Source organism: Gambusia affinis, linkage group LG16, assembly GCF_019740435.1.
Source record: "Gambusia affinis linkage group LG16, SWU_Gaff_1.0, whole genome shotgun sequence".
Lineage (NCBI taxonomy): Eukaryota > Metazoa > Chordata > Actinopteri > Cyprinodontiformes > Poeciliidae > Gambusia > Gambusia affinis.
This window is the reverse complement of record NC_057883.1, coordinates 1,075,255-1,100,919: the sequence shown is the minus strand read 5'-3', so window position 1 is coordinate 1,100,919 and position 25,665 is coordinate 1,075,255. Positions and strand designations below refer to the sequence as shown.

At 37.9% G+C, this 25,665-nt stretch overlaps 1 protein-coding gene across 2 annotated transcripts in view; it reads right to left on the bottom strand.

Annotated features, from left to right (window-relative positions):
• Positions 1–1,677: 1,677 nt before the first annotated feature.
• The window catches only part of LOC122846007 (protein jagged-2-like), an 88,243-nt gene continuing 64,255 nt past the window's right edge, over positions 1,678–25,665 (bottom strand). Inside the window, exons 10-26 of one of the 2 annotated variants that reach the window (XM_044142647.1) lie at positions 23,096–23,209; positions 21,371–21,417; positions 20,670–20,843; positions 20,249–20,399; positions 19,972–20,136; positions 19,318–19,431; positions 17,869–17,982; positions 17,398–17,511; positions 17,181–17,294; positions 16,535–16,562; positions 14,715–14,800; positions 14,076–14,189; positions 12,557–12,672; positions 12,186–12,446; positions 10,578–10,709; positions 7,718–7,877; positions 1,678–4,568 (exon numbers count right to left, since the gene is read on the bottom strand). In XM_044142647.1, coding sequence (XP_043998582.1) covers positions 4,072–4,568; positions 7,718–7,877; positions 10,578–10,709; positions 12,186–12,446; positions 12,557–12,672; positions 14,076–14,189; positions 14,715–14,800; positions 16,535–16,562; positions 17,181–17,294; positions 17,398–17,511; positions 17,869–17,982; positions 19,318–19,431; positions 19,972–20,136; positions 20,249–20,399; positions 20,670–20,843; positions 21,371–21,417; positions 23,096–23,209 — 2,501 coding nt within the window. In that variant the 3' untranslated portion in view covers positions 1,678–4,071. The remainder of the gene's footprint in view (positions 4,569–7,717; positions 7,878–10,577; positions 10,710–12,185; positions 12,447–12,556; positions 12,673–14,075; positions 14,190–14,714; positions 14,801–16,534; positions 16,563–17,180; positions 17,295–17,397; positions 17,512–17,868; positions 17,983–19,317; positions 19,432–19,971; positions 20,137–20,248; positions 20,400–20,669; positions 20,844–21,370; positions 21,418–23,095; positions 23,210–25,665) is intronic. The other variant, XM_044142648.1, reaches the window with a different exon arrangement.

The window sequence follows — 25,665 nt, the reverse complement described above, 5'->3', positions numbered from 1 at the left end:
ATATGGCAACACCATTCTAATAATATTGAACACTGGGAAACAAACTGACAATGGCAAGACTTACTGAACACAAACACAAAAGAAACTATATAAAATACAGACACCTGTGATTCCCTGACACATGCATGGGGTGGGACCAGTGCTGGTGTGTCTTATAAACAGATATGTGTATAGGGATATATGTGTGTGTCTTTTAAGTTCCTCCACTACAGACCATGGTCAGCAGGCAATTCCCCGCTGAAGCTACCGTAATCAACGTCAATGAGGAGGAGCATAATGAGAAGCAGAACCACTGATGTAGACGCCAGTTTGTTTTCTCACTCACCAGCAAAGCTGCCTTTCCATGTTCTTCCTGAGCAACGCACTAAGACTGCAAAGATTGTCAGATGTCAGATCCTTTTTCAATAAAATACAGCAAAGTCTGTGTTCAAAACCTGTTGTAAAGGTTTTCAGGGGGTGTGATTTTTTTCTTTTTTCTTTTTGCAAAGTGCTGTAGCATCTGTTGCTGCTCAGATTAAAATGGCATCAAAATTTCAGTTCTGTCTTTATACAATGAAATGTTCCCATTGATCCTCTGCATTCAGTGTGAGACTTATCTGTTGCTTCATGGAATGTCTTGTACTATAGGTTACAGGTTGAAAATAATTAGACTCAAATACAAAAGCCATGTAGAGATATGATTTGGAACTTATTTAATTTTCTCTCTAAACTTCTTAGTAAAACTAGTAAAATACAGAAAAGAAATATTAGGACTAGGGAGTGCTAGTTGGGTCTAAAATCTCAAAATGGATTTAAATAGATTTTGTCTGCATCTCTGAATCAGTTTACAGGCTGTATTGTGGGGTGACATGTGATCCTAATGCCATCACAGCTTCCTCTCTCTCGCTTTGCCACCACCATTCACACACCTTCATTGTACTTCTCTCCAAGTAGGTCAGTGAGTGTGGTACACTGTATGTGCATGTGACCCAAACACTGCACCATCCAGGATTCCTAGCACATTTCCCATTCTTCCCAAAACAACTGCTGGGCTAATAAACTCCCAGCATGGCACATAATGTCCCACAGAGCATTAAGGATATCCATCACAGCTGCTGGAGGCTTTTCATGCAGGGCTGTCTATTGTTAATAATTTCCCACAGTGTCATAATAAGGGCAGATGGAGTCACACAAATAACTCACCTCATTGGCTTGGCACTACAGGAGACAAGGGATTAATGGTTGCATATGTAAATGTCCTATTGGAAAATATCACAAACAATGATTTTCCTTACTCAATAAACCTGAAGGCAACTGAAAGCAATCTTCATTATCACCTTCTCAGCATGGTATATGCTTTTTATTGAGTCTTAAAACTCTGACTGGGCAAAAGTAGAATGGGCCGTTTGGACATTTCTGGAGACTTAATGTTGGCCATGGTTGGTATACATAGTTTTAGAATAACTGATTATGTCTGCTAAGCAAATGCGACTGACAGATAAGATTTTAATATTCTAACTTTTTTGATAAAAATATGAATTCTGGAATGGATAAACACAAAAGAAAATAAACTATAATAGTCATAGTAGTAATAAAATGTTTTATTTATAAGGCCTTTTACATCTTCAGATTTTCAAAAGCTAAAAAACACATTATGATAAAAATAAAATGTATTTTGTATTTTTCTCTTATCCTATTTAATTGTGCTTCAAGTTTTTTAGATTTACATGTATTAAAGTATCAATTACACATCAACATTATCCACGAGAGGAAATGATGAGTCATCAATAAAAACTTAACAAAATCATTTTTGGTATAAAATACTTTAATAAATAATAGGATTTTTCTGGAAAAAAAGCCAACTGACAAACCAAGAGTTTTCCAAAATTTTGTACAAAATCATTAAAAAATTCTGCACATTCAGCTCCTCTTCCAGGGCTAACACATAGTACATTTTACAGTCAGAAATTGAGTGTAGGTTCTCTTTCATCAGCATAAATTTTTTTTTTCAATCAATTTTCATACACAAATATTGACAATATTTGACGTCACCCCGTAAACACTCAAAAGAGTGATCAATGATTATAGAGCTTGTTCCCTTCATAAAACCAGAAAAACATAACGCAGGGAAACAAAATGATGAGAAAAAGCTCATGCCTCATTCCTACCATGAAGCCTGCAATGAGGATGTTGCTAAAGGCCACTTCGCTATCAGGCACCCTAAAACTCTATAGTGATTACACTGTCAACCGACTGTAAAACTGTAGATCTGAACATGGAACATGAGGAGGCTAAAGAGAGACTGCCAGCTGTGACCCATGAAGTGTGAACTGAAAATAGAAATCAGATGCATGTAAGAGCCAACCTTTGCTGGTACATGTAACAGTTGTCAATTTCAGTCCAGTAATCTGAAAAGACAACATGCAGAACAATGCAGCCTAAGTCCACACGATTTAACATGCTGATCTATCTTCTCATCAGTCCTGACTTGCTTTCTTCTCTCTACTTCAAAGTATCCCCACACCATGATGCTGCCTCCACTTTTCTTAGCTGTGGGGATTGAAGCCTTTTCCATTATGCATTTCCTGTTGCATCTATTTTAAGATACTGGAAGACATGCACAAAAGCGTGAAATGGGTAATGGGGGAGGCTCTACCAACAAGATCTGATCTGTGCATAGTCAGTTGTGGATGATTATGTCTGCTAAGTGAATGCCATTGATAGGTATGTGTCTAAAATTCACATTACTTGCCTTCTAAGAGTGTGTTTATAATCGGGAGCACAACATCCATGATTTGATGTGGATTCAGGTAAAGAGCAACTTGAGCATAACACGTCTGTCATGAATAGTGAACTGTTTCAATCAGAAGCCCTACGTGTTGTTATGCTATTCAAAAACAATACTTTAGACTCATAGGATAAAACGAGGCAATTCAGAGCTTGACCTTGTACTAAAAAAAAGGACATTTATCTGTTTTTCTTTAATGTTGGCCATGGTTAGGTTTTTGTGTTAAGATCGTAGCAAGAATACTGGGACCAGTGATAGAACAGTAACAAACTATACAATGTCTTCAATGTTTTTTTTTTTAAAGAACAAAATGTACTTTTGGGAACAAGGATTCAGGAAGGGATGAAAAAAACGCATATATCATTTTGACAGCTCAAATATGCCAAAATTAAATATGAAAAGTAGTTTGTCCAACCATTCACAGGGCTAAAACAAGGCAACTCTTCAAATGCAGCATTTACACTTTAATTAGAAGAGCAAATACTCTTTAAACAATTCTACATTAATAATTAGGTTTGAGAATTTACAAATTCTGAAAATGATTCAAATAAAATCAGCCATTAATAAACGGAATGACATAAAAATCCAAACATACAGGAAGCCTTATTCTTTAAAATTACTGTAATGCAAATAATCTCTTAACTTACTAAAATCAAATATACACAGGAATTTCTGTCCTATTTACAAGTGTTCTGTACATCACAATAAAACAAGTATTAGAGGCGAGACATTTGTGATTATAGTCACTTTCCCTTTATATGTATTAAGAATCTTCTATTGTAAAGAAGGGAGAAGTTAGCAATTCAAGGCACTTTAATTAAAAAAAGAAATACTGAAAAATCACTGTGTAGAAAAACAGGAGACAATTTTCATCCTAAAAGGGCAAATGCAAGAAATTGCAAGCTTCAACAAAAATAAAAAATAAAAATAAAAATAGAGAAAAAAGCTTTTCTATGCATCAGTCAGCCAGGTTAATATGCCAACTTGCACACATTGTAAATCTTTTTATAGATGTCAGCGTTTGGGCTGAAGGTAAACAGCAGTCAGCCATAAAAGTTCACCTTAATGATAAAAACTGAAAAATTCAGCTTCTCTGCAACGTTTTGAACCAAAAAGAGAAGCTTGTGTACTCCAGAATACCTAAAGGACGATTTTTTTTCATGCCAATTTTTAAGTTTCTTTCATAATTTAAAAAAGCCTCCAGCTGCAAATAAAAGACTTAAATAAGGCATTATGAACTCAATAGAAAATGAAAACATCTGCAGTCTTCATTAATGTTACAATGTGATGCTGAATTTGTTTGTTCACACACAGAGGTCTGTAATGTCCTCGCTAAACTTGGCTGCATTCAGGTTTTTACATCGGTTATCTTTGGGGCTGTATGCTGTCCGATGCGGTGCCTTCACTGGACCGCTGCGTGTCGTGCACATCACATCTGCCTTTATGGAGGTGCTCCTGTCCTGAGCTCCCACTATGGGACACTTGTGGGACAAATACTTGTCCCCCAAGCCCAAGACCATCTCCTCATCTTCCTCCAGCTGCTGCTCCTCCTCATCAGCCTCATCACACGTCCTATCGGAGGGGCCTATTAATTTCTTGCATTCGTACTGAATGTCTTTGTCTCGATTGTCCTTTGGGGTGTTGCTCCGCAGGGGCTCCAGCTGGTTGTTAACAGTGGTGTCTTCAGACAGGGCGGCTCTCTCTCGCTCTTTCTTTCTTTTACGGGTCCACCAAACACAGACAACAAGGCAGAAGACCCAAAGGAGGCTGAAGACAACTCCAAGCACAGGGACTAAATAACCTGAACAAGAATGATACAAAACATTTTAGAATTAGAAGTTGACTTAAAATGTTGCTTTGCACATTTATCTACACCGTGTTCCACATTATTATGCAAGGGATATTTTCTCAGATTTTCTTAAATGGTCAATGCAAATGATGATCAGTATAATTTTCAAGTCATGAACTATTACAGTATAAATCAAATTTTACTGAACAAAGCTCCCAATGAGAACAGTATTTTTTTCAAAAATAAAAAACTCAAAATGCACTTTTCCAAATTATTATGCACAGCAGATTTTCTAAACATTTTATGGATTATAAAGAACTGCAAACGGTCATTCTTTGAAAGTGCAGCATTAATTGGTCACATGTAATAAAATCAAAAGTTATTTCAATCAAAAACATCTTAACAGACCAGTTCCATGTTAACATAGATCCTTCTTTGATATCGCAGTACAATTCTTGATCCATTAAACTTGTGAGTTTGTGGAGTTTCTGCTTGAATTTCTCTGCAGGATGTCAGAATATCTTCCCAGATCTGCTGTTTTGATATGAACTACATTCCACCCTCAGATCTTTTGCTTGAGGAAACTCCAAAGGTTCTCAATAAGGTTGAGGTCAGAGGAGGAGGGTGACCACACCATCAGTTTCTCACCTTTCATGCCCATAGCAGCCAATGACACAGTGGTAATTCTTGCAGCATTCATTGTCATGCATGAAGATGATTTTGCTACTGAAGGTCCGGCTCTTCTTTTTGAACCATGAAAGAAAGTGATCAGAAAGTCCATCTACTTTGCTGAGGTCATTTTCACACCTTCATGGACTCTGAAGGGGCCGACCAATAATTGTCTCCTCATGATTTTAGCCCAAAGCATGACTCCACCACCTCCTTGCTGACGTCACAGCCATGTTGGGACATGATGACCATCCACCACCAAACCACTACTGTGTCCATCTGGACCATCCAGGGTTGTACAGCAGTCATCAGTGAACAAGTCTGTTTGAAAATTAATCTTCAAGTACAGCTGGGCCCACTGAGACCGTTTCTGCTTGTGAGCTCTGGTTAGGGGCCCAATAATAGCTTCATGCACCACAAGCCTCTGGAGGATCCTTCAGCTTGAGGTTCCAGAGGCACCAGCAGCTTCAAATAACTGTTTGCTGCTTTGTAAGGGCATTTTAACAGCTGCACTCTTAATTTGATGACTTTGTCTAACAGAAAACTTCCTCATTATGCCTTTATCTCCACAAACCCATCTTTGCTCTGAATCAGCCACAAATCTCTTCACAGTACAATAACGCTTCAGTTTTTGTTAGATATCTAATGTTTTCAAACCTTGTCATACGGCACTTCAGAGAGTTCCTTTCTCTTTCCCATATTGTTTGAAACCTGTGGCCTGCTTAATAATGTGGAACATCCTTCTTAAGTAGATTTCTTTTAATTCAGCTCACCAGGCAAACTAATTAACCAGCTCTCAGAAATTAATTATAGTGATTCAAAGAGCCCTGACACATTACCATCTATAAATGTAATAGCACAAAAAAAGCAATCTTTATGACACTTAAATCAAATTTGCATAATAATTTGGAACATGGTGTACAGGCAATTAAGGGGGCTAGTAGAGGTATAAAAATACACCCTATTTGAGAGATATGAGATTTTAACTATATTGTTAAGAAAACTAAAATGCATCCTTAACTTTTTGGTTACAAATAGAGTAAAGGTTTGAAAATCACAAACAGTTCAGTTTTAATCATAAAGTATTTGGGATTTTGATCAAGAGATGATCAAATGCAGTCCAATGTGATTCAAAAATGATGAAAGGCCTTTAAGAAGCTCAGGAGCAGATGCTGAATTTACAGATATAAGCGGCTAATTATTAACCAGTTGCAGCACAGAAGAACCAAACCACTGTGTAATTTTAACTAAAATTCCAGAATGCTCCAAACCAGAATATTTCAAAGTACAGGAGTCATTAAAGTGTTGTCAGACAACGTTGTAACATAACCACTACATAACCACTACTTTCTTATTGAGTGGTTGGGTATTTATTTATTTTTATCAAATTAATGGTGTAGCATATTTTACCTGATTCCTGTGACACATCCCCATTGAGTGTATTGTGAGTTCAGCTTTAAGCTGGATTATACAACTTAGTGTTTTGGTAAAAAAAAAAAAAAAACAAAAAAAAAACCCAAAACATTTAAAAACAAAAAACATTTTTAAACCAAATAAATAAGTTGTCTGTTCAAGTTTCAAATGCATGTAAATGCATTATTTCCATCAATGGAAAAAAAATACAGAGCTTAATTTCAGAATTTGACTAAAACAGCACACTTAAAACATAAAATATTAATGCATTCAAGTATGTATTTTTGTTTAAAGGCACAATTTTCTCTATTGTAGTTACTATAGCAATACAGTAGCAAACATAGCTTTTTAGCTTACTAAAAGAATTGTAACAAGTCAGCTGACATTTCTTCTAGTGAATGAGTCAAATTTCATCAGACTTTATCAGTTGACTGTTTTATAGAAGGACATAAAAAAGTCTTTAGGAGAAGCAACTTTTGTGATTTAGATTCCAACTTCTCACAGATTTCAAAAGAGAAGTCCAACATCTAAAATGCTCCAAGTTACGTAATTTTTAACCAACAGGTATAGTCAATGTTAAAAGCTCTTTCATCACTTCTTCTGATTACTTATTTCGACCTACTGTTTCTTAAAAATGTTTGCTAATATGCCCATTGAAAACAAACAGCTCATGTCACTTTTTTCGCCATGCAGAGAGCTGGTGGACAGCTTCTCACACTGACGAGAAAAATGTCATTATATCGCAGTGGTTAATAAGCTAGCTTTGTCAGCAAAGTCAGTAGAGTTGCAGCCAGAGAGTGAAAATATTGTTGAATTGTCAATAAGTCAATGAAGCAGCTATTTACACATTAAACTTCTAATTACAATCATGTAAGTGTTCTATTAATAGTTTGGTACATAACACAGTGCTGGGTTCACAATTTTTTTGTTTTTCCATGTTTTTTCCTATTTTCAATAGTCCAAAAATATCACATCATCATTAATCTTCCACTAATAATCAATTTATCTTTGATTCTATTAACACCCACAACCTGTGACTTGTACAAAATACTCTTCCATAACCCAGTTGCTGGACTTACCTTCAGCTCGACATTCAGCCTGCATCTCCACCCTGGCCTCCACTACAGCTTGAAGAATGGTGCTGTTGTGGTATTTGGACAATGCACTAGTAATGGCAGCTGCAGCATTCTGGACATAGCCACAGTCACTGTCCTTTAATTGTCCATCCATTTCAAAAGACTGCAGAGAAGGAGACGTAAAGAAAGACATGAAACACTTTCCAATAATTTGGGTGTAATTATTAAATTTTATTATTTTTATGCAGTCAATGGACTGCATAAATGACCAAAGATCACTGACCATTGGTCATTTGATGAATAGCCATCAAATGATGGTTTTTCATGATGGAAGAACCATGAAAACCAATTTGATTTCTGAACTCTTCCTGAGTTAAAAACATTAGTATTGCTGTTTCTAAATAAATATGAACTTGTTTTCTTCGCATTATTTGAGGTCTGAAAGCACTGCATCTTTATCATTATTTTTACCATTTCTCATTTTCTGCAAATAAATAAAAATTTTTGCTTGGAATTTTGGAGACATGTCAGTAGTTCATAGAATGAAAGAACAATGTTCATTTTACTCTAACATATGTCTATAAAAAGTAAAATCACTTGGGGGAAAAAAAAAATTTCAGTGTCGGTAGATAATTGTATCGCTGCTATTAAACTACAAAACTGGCCAACTGCGGTGGAGTGGAAAGTTCTGCTACCTGGAGAGGGACGAGGAGTGAAATATCTCAAAAGACAGCAGCAAAACAAGTTGCTAGAGCAACTCAGAGCAAAAGAACCTCAGAGCAGAGGTAAAGGAGGGTCTGTGGAGCTGCAATAACCAGAAATTCAAACCAAAGAAGTTCCACCTTAAATAGACCTTAAAGTGAGTGAAATAATACATTTGGATTGGCCTAGCCAGAATCCCGACTTCAACCTGACAGAGAGTCGATGGACAGGAGAAAAGATTAGGGAGATAGCAAGAAGACCTTCTGAGGTACAACGATTTAAGTGGAGACAAACTGTGAGCAATTAAGCATTTTATTATTGCCATAGCTAGCAAAGATATGAAAAATTTTGGATTTAAATTTTTTTGTACAAAGGTAAATAAAAAATAATAATTGCCTGTATTATTTTCAATAAGAGAACAAAGAAAAGAATGTAAAATCTAAATCTGGCTAGGGTCTGAGTGAAAATACTCAATTTTATTTATATATTACATTAACCTTCATAAAAAATGTCTGCGCATCATTCCCCTATCTACTGCACAGGCATTTGACATAAACTCTGACTTGTAGTTACTTATTAAAAGAAGCCTTGCACGGCTAACATTTTGGTGCAACAGGAGTCCAAATCAACCATTAGTATTCATCTAGCTGTTGTGTTTTTTGTAAAACCTTGCTGGGGATCAGGTTTCCTACATCAGCTTCTCAAAGCTGCCTTCCTATCATCAGAGCTAATCCTCTCTTTCAGTGCGCTAAGCTCCAAAATTGCTGATTTCTCTCAAGTCTAGGTGGCCAAGAGATATGGAAAAACGCATAACAGTAAACAAAAAAAAACAGAGATACATTGGAAATCTGTTGCTGACTTGAACCGGATTTTACATCCGATTCATCAGCTGTAATTGGTGACCAGCTGATGAATGTGTGTGCTCCTCAGTTTGGAAGTTGCTGCTGAATAAAGAAAACTAAGAGCAAAGCAGGTAGTTTTCCTACTGGGGTGTAAGGACAGTTTTTTATCCAGCTGCTGCTTTTAAACATGGTGAGACTTCAGCCGAGAACAGGAAGTTGAACCTATTATAGTAAAGTTCTTCTGATATGCATAATGACTGACAAGTCGCAGCAGAAAAGCTTCTATGTGGCTAATTTTTGAAGAAAACATTGCTTTATTTTACAAAAATAACTTATGCTAACACATTTCTGTTTTTATAATGAAAACAGAAATAAGTCTCTTGTTATTCATAGTTCTTAGAGACAAAATATGTATCAGCAGATCTACAAAATCTGTTATTGATGCAATTGCTAAGAAGCAATGATTCTAAAGATAAAAAAGAGAACATGTCAGAGATATGACATTTTACTTTCTAAGGTGTTTCTAAGCAATATAGACATTTTATCCAGAAGTTGCTGAAACTAAATTTATTCTCCTGCCTGTTGCTCTTATTTCTTTTTGTTTTTGTAAATCTAATTAAAGGATGACATCAACATCCTGGACAGACTGGGGACCTGTCCAGGGTGACCCCACATCTCGCCCAAAATGTTCACTGGAGATAGGAACCAGCACCACTCCTGACCCCACTGGGGACAAGGGTGTACCGAAAATGGATGGATGGATGGACATCAAGACTTGCTCTAATGTTTGCTCTAATTTTTCTGGAAATGTTTTAGTGGCACGTTAAGCAATGTTTGTTTAAGAAGAATAGTAAAAGTAGGACATTGTACATTTATTTCATCCCTATGCTTATTTAAGTAAGTTCAGAATCCACATTTAGCCAGTGGTGCTACCTGTGCTAATTGCTTATAACTAAGTCCTGCTTCACTGAAACTGATCTCATACAAAGATTGTTTACTGCTGCTTCTGCTGCCACAACACGAATGAAAAAAATGCCACCACTGGAGTAGGAAGGATGGAAAGAATTTATTTGAAGACTAATCTTATATCAATGTTGATTTTATAGATAAATCAGCATCAAAAGGTTAGAACTTAAAACACAAATTAGCTGATTTGGTGACTTGATTCTGTTAGGTGTATCTCAAGTTTAAAATGTAAAATTTATGTCTTTTTTTTGGCAGTCATTATATAGCTTACATATGAAGCATTTTAACAAACATCTCATATTTGGCTGAGTAGTGAAAATATAAATGTTAGAGTACGTATGTGTAGTAGTTACCATGGCAACCTCCACAGCATTTCTTGTATAGAAGGACAAGTCACAAAGGATGATCAGTGTTCGGTCCACAGCCAGCATCCGAGTCACAGGAAGGTACCTCAGCTCAGAGCAGATGTTCTCTACAGCAGTGCCCTGCCACACACGCATACATACACACAAAGTAGGTAGATTAGTAACAACATTATCAAAATGTCTAAAATACAGTAGTTTCTGATTAGGATGTCTGGGTCTGTCGAGCCAAAATTATTAGCCTGATGGTGGGTCAGGCTTTTGTGGTGCATTTTAAAAACTGACAATAAATACACAGAGAAGACTAAAAGAAAATACGTGATCAAGTTGTGACTTGCTATAGTCTAAATAGAAGAGTAGGTAGCTTTTGGTGTAGAAGAAAGAAAGAAATCAAAGAGCAAATGTCCATCAGACTAACAAATGCAGTGCGCAGAAGAATAAATGTACAACAGCTCCACATTCCACTCCAATTAATCACACATCAGAGATGATAAAATCTAAAAAGTTAAAAGTTACGCTGCTTACTCTAATGATGATCTAAGAACGAAAGCAGTAAAAGCTTAATTAAAATAAAAGGTTGGGTTTCGCCCCGCTTGACGGCTTAACCAAGCAGTCTGCTTATATCCTATGTAATTACACACACCTGGTCTCAAATTCACAAACAGAGGTCCTAAACTAATCAATATGAGAAGAATTTCCAACAGAGTATCATCTCTGATCTGGACACTATCTGAGAGCAAACAGCGGCGCCTTGAAGAGTTATGAAGAGCTTGAAGCACGTCTGGCAGCTGAACCACTGCTGAGGGGAGTGTTTGCAAGATCAGGTAACATTCAGAGAGTCTTGCCGACTTCTGATCACTTCCGCCGGTGAAATGTTACCTGATTTCAAAACTTTGTCACTGCAGAAAAAAGTTAAATGTATTCAGTTTGATGTGATGTGTTGTGGATCATCTGTTCAGATTACATTGAATTAAATTAAATTAAATTGTGTTTAATTTAGTGAAAATTAAATGCAATTAAATCACGTTATTATCATTTTAAAAATTCATGGTAAAATTAGATTATGACAGGATTTCTTTTTACACCGATTTTTAAAATGATGCACGGCGAAAGTCTAGTGCAACCTTTACTAGAAATCTATGGACCTTCCACTGTCTAACGTCTCTGTTTTTTTGGAGAATCGGCAAATAACCTATTGATGTATTAATACCACCACCTGGTATGGAATGTGGTTTAGCCTCTTCACCATAGTGAAGTGTTATCAGTTTGGAGTATCGGTTTGCTTTTACGAGTACTGGTAAGACTACTTGACACTGGTACCGGAACACCACTAGTTTTATTCTGAGCCTTTAATCTGCAGGTGAACCTCTAGTAGGGAAGGAGACTCTAAGGATCTCTGTTATTGCAGTACTGGTGTCTGAAGAAGGGCAATGTCTTGAAAATGGTTCATTTTATATCTGTTTTGATGAGTACCTTGGAGTCATTTATATTTTCAGCATTAATTATGTCTCAATATAGATTAGTTTGACAATCCTTGTTTACTGGGTACTTCTCTGATTAATGCTTTCCAAAACATCTAACACCTCTATGAATGAGTACCTGTGGCACTTTGTCCCTGTTAAAGATGAGAGTGATGTGAGCACAGCTGTTGTCCAGGTAGCCACTATTGGGCTCACACTGGGTATGCTCAGGAGTGGGAGGGTCAGGTGCTGAGCACACACCCCACTGATGACATGGTGGAGACAGGCATGTGAGGAGCAGATGCTTCACACACTCACGGCCTCCAGGACAGGGCTGATGGCTGGTAACTGAAGGCAAGACAGCATTTGGGAGGATGCAGGGGCGACGGCCACACTTCACCTAGAAATGGACAGTAAGAGGGATTTAGTACATGCCTCAAAATTTAAAGTGGATCAGTAATTACTCTCAGCTTATGTATGTGGAAAAAAAATTTTATTCATCAGTGAAACCTTGGAACAGTGAACTTCGCCATTGACACACTGACAGGTGTTACAGTCCTCCTCCCAGTGACTGCTGTGAGGATACTGCAGGCCAGCGTGGCGGCATGACTTTCCAAGTCCCAGGACTGAAAAGGTAAAATGCAGCTTTATTAAGATGCAACTCATTGTAAATGATTTTCAAAGATGAACTTCTTTAAAATAATCAATCTATATTATAATTTCACAAAAACTTTCTTTTAGAGCTTGGGAATATCACAAAGTTTCATAAACAACCCTGCTGTGAAAGTATTGAAAACCTCACCAAAACCTTACCAAGGATCTGCAAGAACATCTACATTCTACCTGTATCATACCAAATTCTGTGAAGGCAACCTTAATATAAAACTTCAGTGGCGAGCAAAGTCAAGTTTATTTGTACAGCACATTTTAGCAGCAATGAAGTTAAAGTAAATAAACGAAACAAAAAGAGAAATATTATGGAAGATTCAAAAAAGTAACAAAAAGTTGTAATCCAGACCAGAATTAATTTATATTCTAGTTATTATTAGTCAAAGGCAACTGTAAGCAAATGGGTTTTTATTGGGCTGGCTTTAAGCGGCTATCGATCTGTACTGACAGATCGATAGCCTTCAACTTAAAAGCGGCATCATATGAACTTCCTCGTGTTGTTTCCATGAAGAGGGTGTATGAGTTTGAAATTTCCCCATCATGCCTGCTGCTTGCATGTACTTGTTCTAAATGAAAATCAGCACTCTCTTCTTTGATTTCCAATTTTGACTTCCAGTGATTCACTGGGCCCCAGGTGGTTGAAGAAAAATCCACAGAAAAGCCACAATCAAAGCTTTGGAGCAAAAAACGCTTTTCCAACGCACTTTTCCAAAGCGTTGGAAAAAAATAGCTGCTTACAGTACAAAAAATATTGTATAACGTTAAATATTTTAACACAATTACTTTTTTTTTTTTACATTGGTAAAAAAATAAATAAATAAATTGGTGAGTACCACAACTGGTGATTGGTACTCACCAACCTATCTGTGGGCCCACTGGGGGTTCGTTTCTGCTTTTGAACAGATCTGATGGGATGCTGGAAAAGACTGTTGTTGTGTATAAGTTATACTAAAAAGAGTTAGCCTATCAGTGAAGCTATTCAAGCATAAAATAGCATCTCAATGCTAAACATGTAGCAGCTAATGCTAATGTCAGTGCCCAGGGTCCATATTCTTGTAGATGTTCTATGAATGATTAGGAGTTCTTGAAACACTGGAAATCTGAATGACACTGTACCAATCTGATGCTTGAAAAATGTGAAGAACATGATAAAGATATGAAATTCATAATGTTGAGCTCAAATGCTAATTTATTTAATAATCCGGCAGCAAAATGTTCTTTTGAATTGAGAATGTTGCTGGGGATTGTAATTCTTCATAAAAATGCAATTCATTAATCACAGACACTATAATATCTCACCACTAGTTTTTAGCCTTGGTTTTAAATTAATACACAGATGATTTAGATGTATTTAACTTACACTGCTGACACTGAGGTCCAGCTTGTCCAGGAGGGCAGACACAACGGTAGGCACTGATCTCATCTATGCATGTAGAGCCTTCAGCACAGGGAGATGACTGACACTCATTTATATCTATGGAAACAAGTATGTAGAACATTCACAGATATATGAAATGTTGTTTTTAAAGACATAAACTCAGGATTAAAACTGAATTTTAAACTTAGAAGAGCTAGTAGTGTTTTGATCAAGTAAAACAAGTCAAACTCTACATTTGTAGAAGGTCAAACCTGTAAAAACCTGAAACTTGGGTGTATTTTAATGTTCATTTGAAAATCTTTAAGGAGATTATTTTCTTTCAGTTTGATCACAGTTTGGTCCCAAAATCTCCAATGGATACTACTCTGCTTCTGCAAAATCTTCTCTGACAAGCTTTCTAGTCAGAGACATCGTGAGAGTGCCCAACCAACACAAGCTCTGACCTCGGCTCAGCACAGAGGGGAAAGGTTAACACCGTTTTCCTAAAAGGCTTTCAAATCTGTCACCCAGAAACAATCGGCTCAGGCTCCCCTACCAAGGCCCTTCACCTCTGACCCCCTTCCCAACGCTCCAGCCCACCTGACCCCAGCCTCTAGCTCCCTTCGGTTCCCATGCACTCACTGATGCGGCAATCTGGTCCAGCAAATCCTGACGCACACTCGCAGCGGAACCAATTCACACCATCAACACAGATTCCACCGTTGTAGCTGCAAATGAGAGAAGAGCAAAACCTCATTCAGAAATTTGATTTAATTTTTTTGCACCTGTTTTCCTAAATGATTTGAAGGCTTTTAGGTTTCTTCAATAAAATATCAGTGCTTTTAAAATCAGCTTCAAGTACCGAAAAGTGGTGGAAACCAAGAATCAACATTTTGATCTGTTATTCATTAATAATGAGAAAAAAGATGAAAATTTGCCTTTATTATAAAGTTGTGGTGCTACTATTTTCTTTGATTTTTATGAGACCTTCAAGCTAAAGCCAGATCAATGTCCAGATTTCATATGTAAATCTATACAGACCACATAGTGAGAGTCACAGCCCCACCTGTGAACAGCTCCAATTCTCACACTTTGCCCCAGGTTCTGGGCCCGGAATAGCGCAGGAGGCATTGCATCGCCCTGCCCTGCCTCTCTTCCTTTTCCACCTCCTCTCTCCCTAAAGCTTAACCACCACTAATCCACCTATCAGTCTTTGAAGAGCCAGGGTGAGGGTAGGTGGGGGTCAGAGGCCCAGATTGGGATTGACTTTTGTGGACCACTGTAAGAATAGCAGCAATGTTGCTGTAGTTAAATATGGATTCTAAATATGAACGTTGTAGTAAGAAAGAAGGTAGTTCTGTAGTTACACAGTTCTATTGAAGTTTGGTGAGATATTGCAGTGTTTTCTAACACTGGTCTTCAAGACATGTTGCCCTGCATGTTCTAAATGTCTCCCTGCTTTAATCAATCAATCAGGTTTAACACACCTGATTCAGATTATTAGAGTTCAGTAAAACCTTGTTAATCAGCCATCAATTGAAATCAGGTGTGCTGAACAAGGAAGCACCTAAAACATGCAGGGCCTTGAGGACCAGGTGTGGGAAACACTGCACTTATGAGATTTGCTGACCTGTTAAATCTCATTCAAAAGAACAACAGCCTAAACATCTAAATGTGTGGAAAAACTAAAATATTGTCCGACTGGGTGACATAAAGCTCTTAACAAAAGAAACAACCTAAATCCAAACTCTTTGCCAGTTTGTACTTCTCTTCACTTTCCGATAGCCAGAATGCTTACTTGGAATTTAGGGCTGTGTTCATGCAGCAAGTCTTGATGATCAACTCCAAATCTTTATTGAAATATATATTCTTCATTTTTTCCATGGACTTTCTACAACTAATCAAATGCTAGCACAATCAGACTTGTGTGTGAACAGTTTATGATCCCAGTGCGACCCACATGCACAGAAAAACCTAGACAACACACAGCAGTGTACTGTTTGCAGAATTAATAATGGATCGATTACAAAGGTATTGAGCAATGGCAGCTGACTATTGTCGGCTCACAGCCTACAAAAAAGTATTGGTGCTCCTTGATTCAGACATTGTTTACGGCAGGATTTACCAGTCTGGCTTCTTCTGGTGCATGAATGCCTCACATCAATGATGGAAAAGATGGATAAAATGCAAACTGACAGCAAGGACTACAGACACTTGGAAAACTATTGGATATGTATCCAATTTAGAACAACAGATGGAAGAGGCACAAATCAGACTTTTCTTGGAGTGAATAGATCAGAATGGGGCTGTTCAGACAGTCAGAATCTGGGCAAATAATCTTGGGCCGCATTTACCTGCTGCTTAGCCTAAAAGAAGATAAATATTACAATACTAAATTATGGATTTTTGAATAACAGGGGTAACGCAAACATAAACATGTAATCTACATCAGTTTGTCTTACCAAGGGTGTGGGTTGCAGTCATCAATATCTGCAAAAATGAAAGAACAATAAAAGATCAGATGGCTCAGAATGAATGAGAACATTTGTGCCAGACTTCTCCTACACAAATCTTTGGATTTGCGTGAGATATTCTCTGTCCTTATTGTGGCATTCAGAAAATAACATTTTTGGTAATCAAACAGACTTAAAACAGGAAGCAGTTAGTCTGGTGTTGAGAATAAACAATTCTGTGTTTTCCTTTTGTTTCTTTTAGCTAATTGCTAAGCTAAACCTACAGGAATGGCATGTTAGGAAATGCAAAGGAGAGCTCTGCTTAGAAGAAATGACACACTAGGGAACGGCCTCTTTGGACAGAGGCTAACAAAAGTAGTTACCAACTGTTGCTTGTCACCATTTTGCATGTTAGCTCATAAAGGCAGCATGTTAGAATGGACAAGCTGTATTTTGGTATTAAAAAATGGAATTCATGTATTCAACTCACAGACTCTTCTTTAACCTCATACATCTAGAACTCAGAACGGTTCATTCTCTTTACTGGGTACGGCAAAATAAGGCTAGGCATTTTATATAGTGTATTTTAATATGTGGCTTATATTTAAGACACAATAACTTCTCTCTGTGTGTATCTATGAAAATAGAGACATACTTTGTGAACAAGTAGGCCCTTCCCAGCCATCCTTGCAGATGCAGGTGAAAGGTTCTCCTCCAACACATGTTCCTCCATTCTCACATGGATCCGAATCACAAGTACTGTTCTTAGCTAAAGTAAAACAACATTTCATCATCCACTGATTTAATTTTGTCTAGTAACAGCAGTTGAGCAGTCATCATGACTGGTTAGTTGCATGGAAACAATGGCTGACCTGTGTTGCAGGTGTTTCCTGTCCACCCTGATGGGCAGCGACACAGGAACGAGTCTCCACGGTCATAACATGTCCCGCCATTCCTGCATGTGTTGGAGTCACATTGGCTCTCACCTGGAGGGTGGAAGCACCACACAAACACTGCTGGTATTTGTCTTTCTGCCATTGTTGATAAGTACCTACTTCCACTCCACATATGAAAATAACCCTAACTACAGAGTAGTAAGAGGATCAAGATCACTGACATGTAAGCAGTTCTGGAATCCTTCCTCACCCCAAAGATCAAGTAGATTAAGCAGTTCAGAAATATAAGACCTGACATGCAAGGAATGTGAAGGAAAACATATTGCACCTTTTTTTGCTGACTGACACTAATAAGACAGATATGTGAGTGGGAGGGAGGTCTAACAGTTTGTGGTAATCGCAGAAATAGTTTTCAATGTGTGCCTAAATGACTGCAGTCGAACTCACTTAAGTGACAGGTTTTTCCTTTCCAGTTGTCTACACAGTTGCAGTAGAAATCATGAAATAGATCCACACACTGGCCTCCATTCTGACAGGGGTTGCTGCTGCACTCATTCACATCTGGAAGTGAAAGGTCAGTTTGGGTTATGGAGAGGTATGTGGAGTACTTAAATAAAATGATTAGAAAAGACAGAAAAAGGACTTGTTTTTGTTGGTAAATTTTCTCATTTAAAGCAGGTGTTGGTCTTTCACATTTTTATCATTTCAAGCCTTTGAAGATTTGGTTATTTTGGTTATTTTATGATCAATGTTTTTTGGTACAAAAGCTTGCCCCTTATTGGTAGACACTTTTTGCACAGATCAGGCAAAAGTTTCATGTCTAAAGGAAGGAGACATTAGATCTCCAATGAATAACTTCACCTAGCATGAGTTATTTAGTTTGTTCTTGGATCATAATCTGTCATAATGAGTGCAAATCATGATCAGAATCAAAATAAAGAGCAATGAAGTCTTAAAGTTTTTGAAAAATAATATAAAGTTTTAACAGATTATACATAAGATTTCAGCATGTTTATCATCTTTCATCTTCATAATTGGTGAAATCAATTCACTATAGTTGTACTTTCATTTTGTTACAGTAACAAAATGAAAGTACAACAAGAAACAAAATCACAATGTGTAGGTATAACATGCAGAATAGGCAAAATATTGGATTGCGCCAGCGCCTTTACAATGCAGTTAAACAGCATCATCGGAAAATAGGCATGCTTAATTTATGTGCTATATATGAGCCCAAACAAGATACAACGACAACATCCAAATAAATATTGTAAACAAACCAGAAACAGTGGTTTGACACAAACTTAAAGAGGAAAAACAAAGACTTCAGTCTTGACTAATACTCATGGTCTGAGACTGCAATCTTATTCACAATCTTTATCTTAAGTGATCAGGAGTGAAACCAAGAGATTGAAACTCTAAATTGTTTTTTCTGCACATTGAAAAGTTAAAAAATAATTATAAATATTCAAGTGCTAAATTAGGCTTTAGGACAAACATTGCAGGTTTGCATTTCTAAGCTGTATTGATGCTGTTATGGTCAGACGAGTAATGTTTAATGTGCATGACTGGCGACTTAAGAAAAATGACTTAAACATGTCTTAATGCTCTAAAGTAAAACTGATGTAACAAAGTTAACATTTTTTGAACCGCATCAAATATAATGACACACCTTATGATTTTGGAGAGATACAATAAAAAAACCATAAAATAATGTATAATAATAATTTACCAAACAGCATCACTTTTGGAGCTAAATCATATGTATGCATTGGGGAGTCAGTTATGGTGGTTCTGTAGAAGAAGGCTGTAACTTAAAAACATTTTTCTACAGATTCCCACAAGAGCTGTTTGACTTTGCCAGTTTAAATTTTTGCTGCCTAGTCACACACTCACCAACATCACAGAGGTCACCCTCCCAGCCGCCTGGACAGACACACTCAAAGGAGTTGATCCCATCTATGCAGGTGCCTCCATTTTTACATGTGTCTGATGCACAGTCATTGATATCTGCAAACAGAGTTAGTATTTAAGAGAAGGAAGTTGCTAAAAATAAATAAATGAACACATGGTATGCTTTCCTTTCTTTGGAAAAATAAAAACAATGGAAAATAAAAACATCCACTTCGTGGGTCAGTTGTTAGCAAAATTTTTTTTATATTTGACCACTGTGATTTGAACTGAAATGTTTTTTTAATTTGTTTTGCCATTTTACCAGAATAAAGACCCATTGAGAATAAAGCCCTTTTTCAAGGGAGTCCTGGCCCAGAAGCAGCAACAAACACAAGACAAAAAAATGCACAGTTAAAAAAAGATGCCAAGCTATAAAAACGGGCATGTGTCAAACAACTTGTAAATAGAACGAGAATGGTAATGCTGTGACATGTGGCTCAGGTTTTCCTCTGGACGTTTAATTTCCACTATACACCAAACTGATGGTGATGATTAGCGAAACTTGAGCCTGAATTACTATAAGGCTTATGGTTCCTAGTGATGGTAACTGGTGATAAATATAGAACATGTGTGAGTGTCAAGCTAATAATGACTCACTCTCGTGGCAGTAGGTGCCAGTGAATCCCGGATCACAGGAGCAGCTGAAGTTCCCGGCAGGCAGGCTAATGCAACGGCCGTGTGGCCCACACACATTTGATGAAATGTACCACACTTGTTGTTGAGTGTCATTGGTTGCAATGGCAACAGTGCAGCTGTCAATCACTTAAGGTCACAGACAAGAAAATGGTCAAAATCAGCAAGTCAAAGCATTGCTGCTGGTTTGAAATAAATAAAAAAAACAAAAAAACAATGGCTCTAGCAGAAGCCTTGTTACCTTCACACTGGTGGGTCTTGCAGTGATCCTTGAGCTCAGAACAAGTTTTGCCCTCATAATCATCAGGGCAGCTGCAGTAGAAGTCACCAGCTAGGCTGTTGCACTGAGCCTTACTTTGGCAAGGATTTGGATTGCAAGGATCCTTTTGCACCTTCAGAGAAGAAATCAATAACTGAGGCACATTCAAACTCTCCACATTGTCAATGTTATTCAACATAAGAAATAAAACAGTTGCTTTACATCATATTTTATAGGGCTGTGATGAGCTCTTTTGTCAGGCAGTCTCATTGCATCAATTTTTAGGTAATAGTTAGCTTTATTGAAGAACTAAAACTGAGGTTTGCCATTTTCTTTAAAATATTAAAATCTCATCTTGTCTCATTGTCATTAACTGTCGCTATGTTTACAATACTTTCCTCACCTCACAGGTGGTTCCAGTGAACCCTGGTGGGCAGTCACACACAAAACCTTCCAGATGCGAGTGGCAGCGGCCACCATTTCTGCAAGGACTGCTAGAGCAATGGTTCCTCTGAGCCTCACAGTGCCGACCCACAAAACCTGGCAGGCAAACACACTGGTAGCCTCTGGCTGTGTTCTGGTATGAAGACAACAAGTGTGGTTCTCAGCAAGTCAGTCAATAGATCCAACAGCTGTCAAAAGTAACTCAAGGTTAAATTCTCATTTCACTTAGTTGCAAGAGAGAAAAGACCAGATCACTAAAGCAGCAACAGATAATCTTCTTAACGTAAGACTTTATCAAACTGCAAAACTACACCAGCTAATGCATAATTCAGTCATCCAGCAGCAATAAGCCTAAAGTACAACTCAACTTCAAAGACATTCTAAATTCAGCTCAGAGTCAACAATTATTTATCAATAACACTAATTATTTCCTAATTGATAGAAAAATGCATAGTAATGTAGTTGTATTGACAGTTTTATCATACAATGGCATCTGGTAAAGTGGTTAGGAAGCATGGTTTAGATAGCAGCTGAAGCCCTTGGAAAACTGACACACCTATTGTTCTTTCTTTGATGCTTTTTTTCATATCTTCAAAAAAGCATTAAAAAAATTCATTAAAACCAGCAGCATGTTTGAAGAGAATGAAAAGTGGGCCTTACCTTACAGGTACCTCCATTCTGACACTGTCCATGGCAACTGTTCATGTCTGAGGAAAAAAACCAAAGGATTGAAATGAAATTCAATGAAGACGGAGACAGAAGCACACTGATGGAGCAACATGCGAGAAAGTGGTTGGGGGCTGGGAGGAGTGGTGCCCTGGTGTACACTCAGAGCGGGGTGATTAATGCCCAGAAGAGATGCAGATTCAGAGGAAGAAAGATGTGGAACTAAACAATTATACTAATTAGGAAACCCTCTCATGGATGACTGAACAGAGTTTTTAGAAATTTAAGATTTAGCCAGAAACCCTGGAGCCCAGGTGAACCGTGGGAAAATCCAGCAGAAAGGCATGAGACAAAAGACAGAGGAAGATATTCCAGCAACCTCCACTGACCAGCTTCTATTGCACTTACATCAACTAGATCAAACGTTTATATCCACTCATTTAATGATGCATTTGAATCACTCTTTCATCAGGTGGAATAGTTTTGTATGTATGCCGCAAACAAGTTCAAGGAATATAAAAGCTATGAATTAGTGCAAAAGATTGCATTTACTGTGGATTTTCTAAATATAGCTAAAATTATAGACACATTCCTTCTCCTTAAAATAGAAATCCTGCTGGTACATGAATGTTTATTGGGTTGAGATATGGCATGAATTACATGAACCAGTTTTCATGTGTGTTTTTGATCACTGTCAGGCTGGGACATCCAACAGTTTCAAAGTTCCAATCATCTGACCCAAACTTTGACCTCTGATGAAAGGAAATGAGGTAGGATGTTCAAAGACCAACTGTGACCAGCAGTAGCAGAGTCCTGTTCAGGATGGGATTCTTTCCAGCTGACCATACGCTCAAGCCAAGTAACCTCTGATGGTCAGAGTAGACAAAGGCTGAACTGCTGTAGGTCACTGTGGTAAATCAAAGTGAGGCTTTTCATTTCCAAGAAAATGGAAATGAAAAGCCACCATGTTAAGCATGGTGCTACCTCCACCATGCTTAACAACAGGTATTGACCTGTTGTTAAGCATGGTGGAGGTAGCATCATGCTGAGGGGCTGTTTCACTGTCAGCGGTACTAATGCACCATATGGAACACATGGTTTTGGAAAGGATTGAAAAGACAAACACAGAATGTCCCAAACCACAATCAGGGCCACAATTCATGTCAACCAAATTAAGAAGCTTCTTCATGACTGGAAAAAGAATGCATTCAGGGACATTTAGAAAAAATATTAATAGTGGCATTATGTGTATACTACAGAAACACAAAATCTTACCAAGTAATTTTGATTCAGTTTCAGTGCAAAAATCGAGTACACTAGAAATAAGAGAAGACTATCTTACATCTACCTTTTCAGCAGATATATGAACTTGTTTCAATTCCTTAATATTGATGAGGAAGTACTGGTTCCATTGGCAGATTATTTCAATTATGATTTTTTTTCCCATATAAAAAAATCATAATAGAACCATTAGTAGTAGTTCCATTAGTGCAAATGGAACTAGTACTTTTATGCATACATTTTTAAGCTTCTGATGTAAAACCAACCAACAACATGGACAGGATGTTGGGAATATTTGAGAAAGAACACCCACACAAACAGTATAACATGCTGGGAGTGGAACAGAGGTTGGTCAGTAAAGGCTCTGGATTACAGCTCAGAGTAATGCAGCCAGGCGGGAAACAGACTGAAGACCAACACTTCTGAAATCATACTGACTTATGTGACAGTTGTGGCCCACCCATCCAGGAAAGCAGGCACAGTGATATCCACCAATCATATTTTTGCAATAGTAAGCATTGAGGCAAGGCTTTCCCCCACACTCGTTAACGTCTGCAAAGTGGAGACGAGAGACACAAAGACAGGGAATAAGAAGCCCCATCACCAAGCACAGCTGTGTTACACTCATCCTACCAGAATCAATGTATTTACGTCTTGACATTTCATTAAAGTTTACATTGCTCTATGGTGTTGTGTCATGGCATTGCATGTCATTTAAACAAATTTAGTAGTAAATTAAAAATGAAACCAAATATGATTCCCCTCCAGATCTTTGACTGTAAAACATTAAATAAGGTCAAAGAGCTCCATGATGTGTTGTTCTGAGATGTTAAAACTGTTTTTTTTTTTTTTTTATGAGATTTTGATCCAAATGTAAGATTACTAGAAACATTTGAAGCAGATGTTGAACAGTGATTTATTTCCTCCACTGCTCCCCCAGGGTTAATGTGTCTCTGTTGCATTCCCTAAAGGCCAACCTGTGACATTCCAAGTGGTCAGTTTCACCAGTTCATCCACTAAACCCAACACAGAGCATTAATAGTACTCCCAGGAGATGAATGGCACCTGTTGGCTTGTTAAATGAAACACCCAGGAGCCTTTCCTCCAAACCAGCTCTCTGTGTCCCACAGGGTCCTCTTTTCATCCAGAGCAAACTGCTGCTACTGCTGCTTGTTAGTTAATGTTTCCTGGGAGAAGCTGGAGGGGCAGACCGTAGAGCATTTACTCCTCTGTTATGTCCTGTCTGGAGCTCTCTGCCCCTCCCCCCAATTCCCCTTACAGGATGATATTTGCTCCCAAGGCCAGCAGCTGCCACACGGTGATTATTTTTAGCCTTACTCAAGTCACCTGGCTTGGGTTGCAGATACTACCACTGCTGGGGATGGGTGTAGACAACACACACACACACTCCCACAGATACAAAGACACATATAACCATGTAAAAGTTTTCATAGTGCTTTAAAATGTTCCACATTTTTCATTTTAAAAGCCATATGCATTCTCTTTTTATTCATTGTGAGAGACCAGCACAAAGTTTGGTGTGCGTTTGTATTCATAACCCTATACTTTGATACCCCTACATGAAAGGTACTGCAACCTTCAGCAGTGACCTAAAGGGAGTCTGACTGTGTGTAACTGAATGCTAGTCTAGCTCCAGTTGTTCTGTTTCTGACCTCAGAGGTTTGCTACAGATCATAAGAGAACAACCAGCATCATGTAAACAAAGGAACACATCAGACATGTCAAGAAGGAAGTTAGAGCAGAGTTATTTTCTAAAGCATGCATGGTTAATAGGAAGGGCTACTGCCAGGTCAACGACACAATGCAAGCAACAGTCTGCTGTCGCCACATGTTCCTCTAGGAGGGATTGCTGCTCGTCATTAACTCAGAGCAGCTTTCTGAGTTTCTTTTGATAAAAACTCTAACCAATTTGAATAATAAACAGAAGCTCCCTGAACGGTTCGAAAAATAGGATCAATTTGGACTGTGTGTACTTTACTTGGACTCTGCCTCTTTGATTGGACTGAATCAACTATTTTTGTTTTTGCAAAGTGGCGTGAGAAGACATTTGCTGTGAACTACATAAAAGTTGAATTGAACAGAAAAAGTCCCAAGCACTGAGAATTTCTCTGTTCAACCTGAACATGAAGAGAGGATGGACCAACTGAGACATTTAAATCCTCCTACACTGACTAAAGGGAGCATTAATCAACAAACAGCCAACATTCCTATAGTAACTCTGGAGGAGCTGCAGAGATCCACAGCTCCAGTGGGGGACTCTCTCAACAGGACAAAAATTAAAATGCAACAAACATATTTAGTTTGGATGAAAGAACGGCAAGAAGAAGGGCATTTAAAATCCCAGAGGACAATGTGTTTTTAGAGAGCACAGTAAACAAGAAATTGCTCTGGTCATGCAACCAAAGTTCAACATTTTGGTCAACATGGAAAACCTCACGTGTAGATGAAAATCAACGTTCTGGACTAACCGTCCACAGTATCATGCTGTGGGAATTTTTTTCAGCAAGGAAAAAAGTGGCTCACAGGTGAAGGGAAGATGACTGAATCTCAGTGGAGGAGAATCGTGGAAGGAAAACTGTTAGAAGCTGAAGACCTGACACTGCAATGTGATGGTTTACATCAAAGTAGATTTGGCCATTAGTTAAGCTCAAACTAAGAATATGTGGCAGAATTTGAAAACAGTTGTTCACAGATCTTCCCCATCCAACCTGACTTGGCTATGGCTGTTTTAATATTCAGTCTGTAGATGTTCAAATCTGGGAGAGACAAACCTGCAGTAGCAGCAAGTCCTATCAAGAGTTGAATCAGAGGCCCTGAATACAAACACACCAAACTTTATATTTGTAATATTATTTAATGAGACAAAATGTGGAGATACTTCATGTTAACTAACGCAACTGTCACTGTTGCTGCTGCTGCACAAAGGGGTACACACCAGCATTATCACAGCAAAAAGTCATCCCACATGTACTAGTTAGCAATTTAAT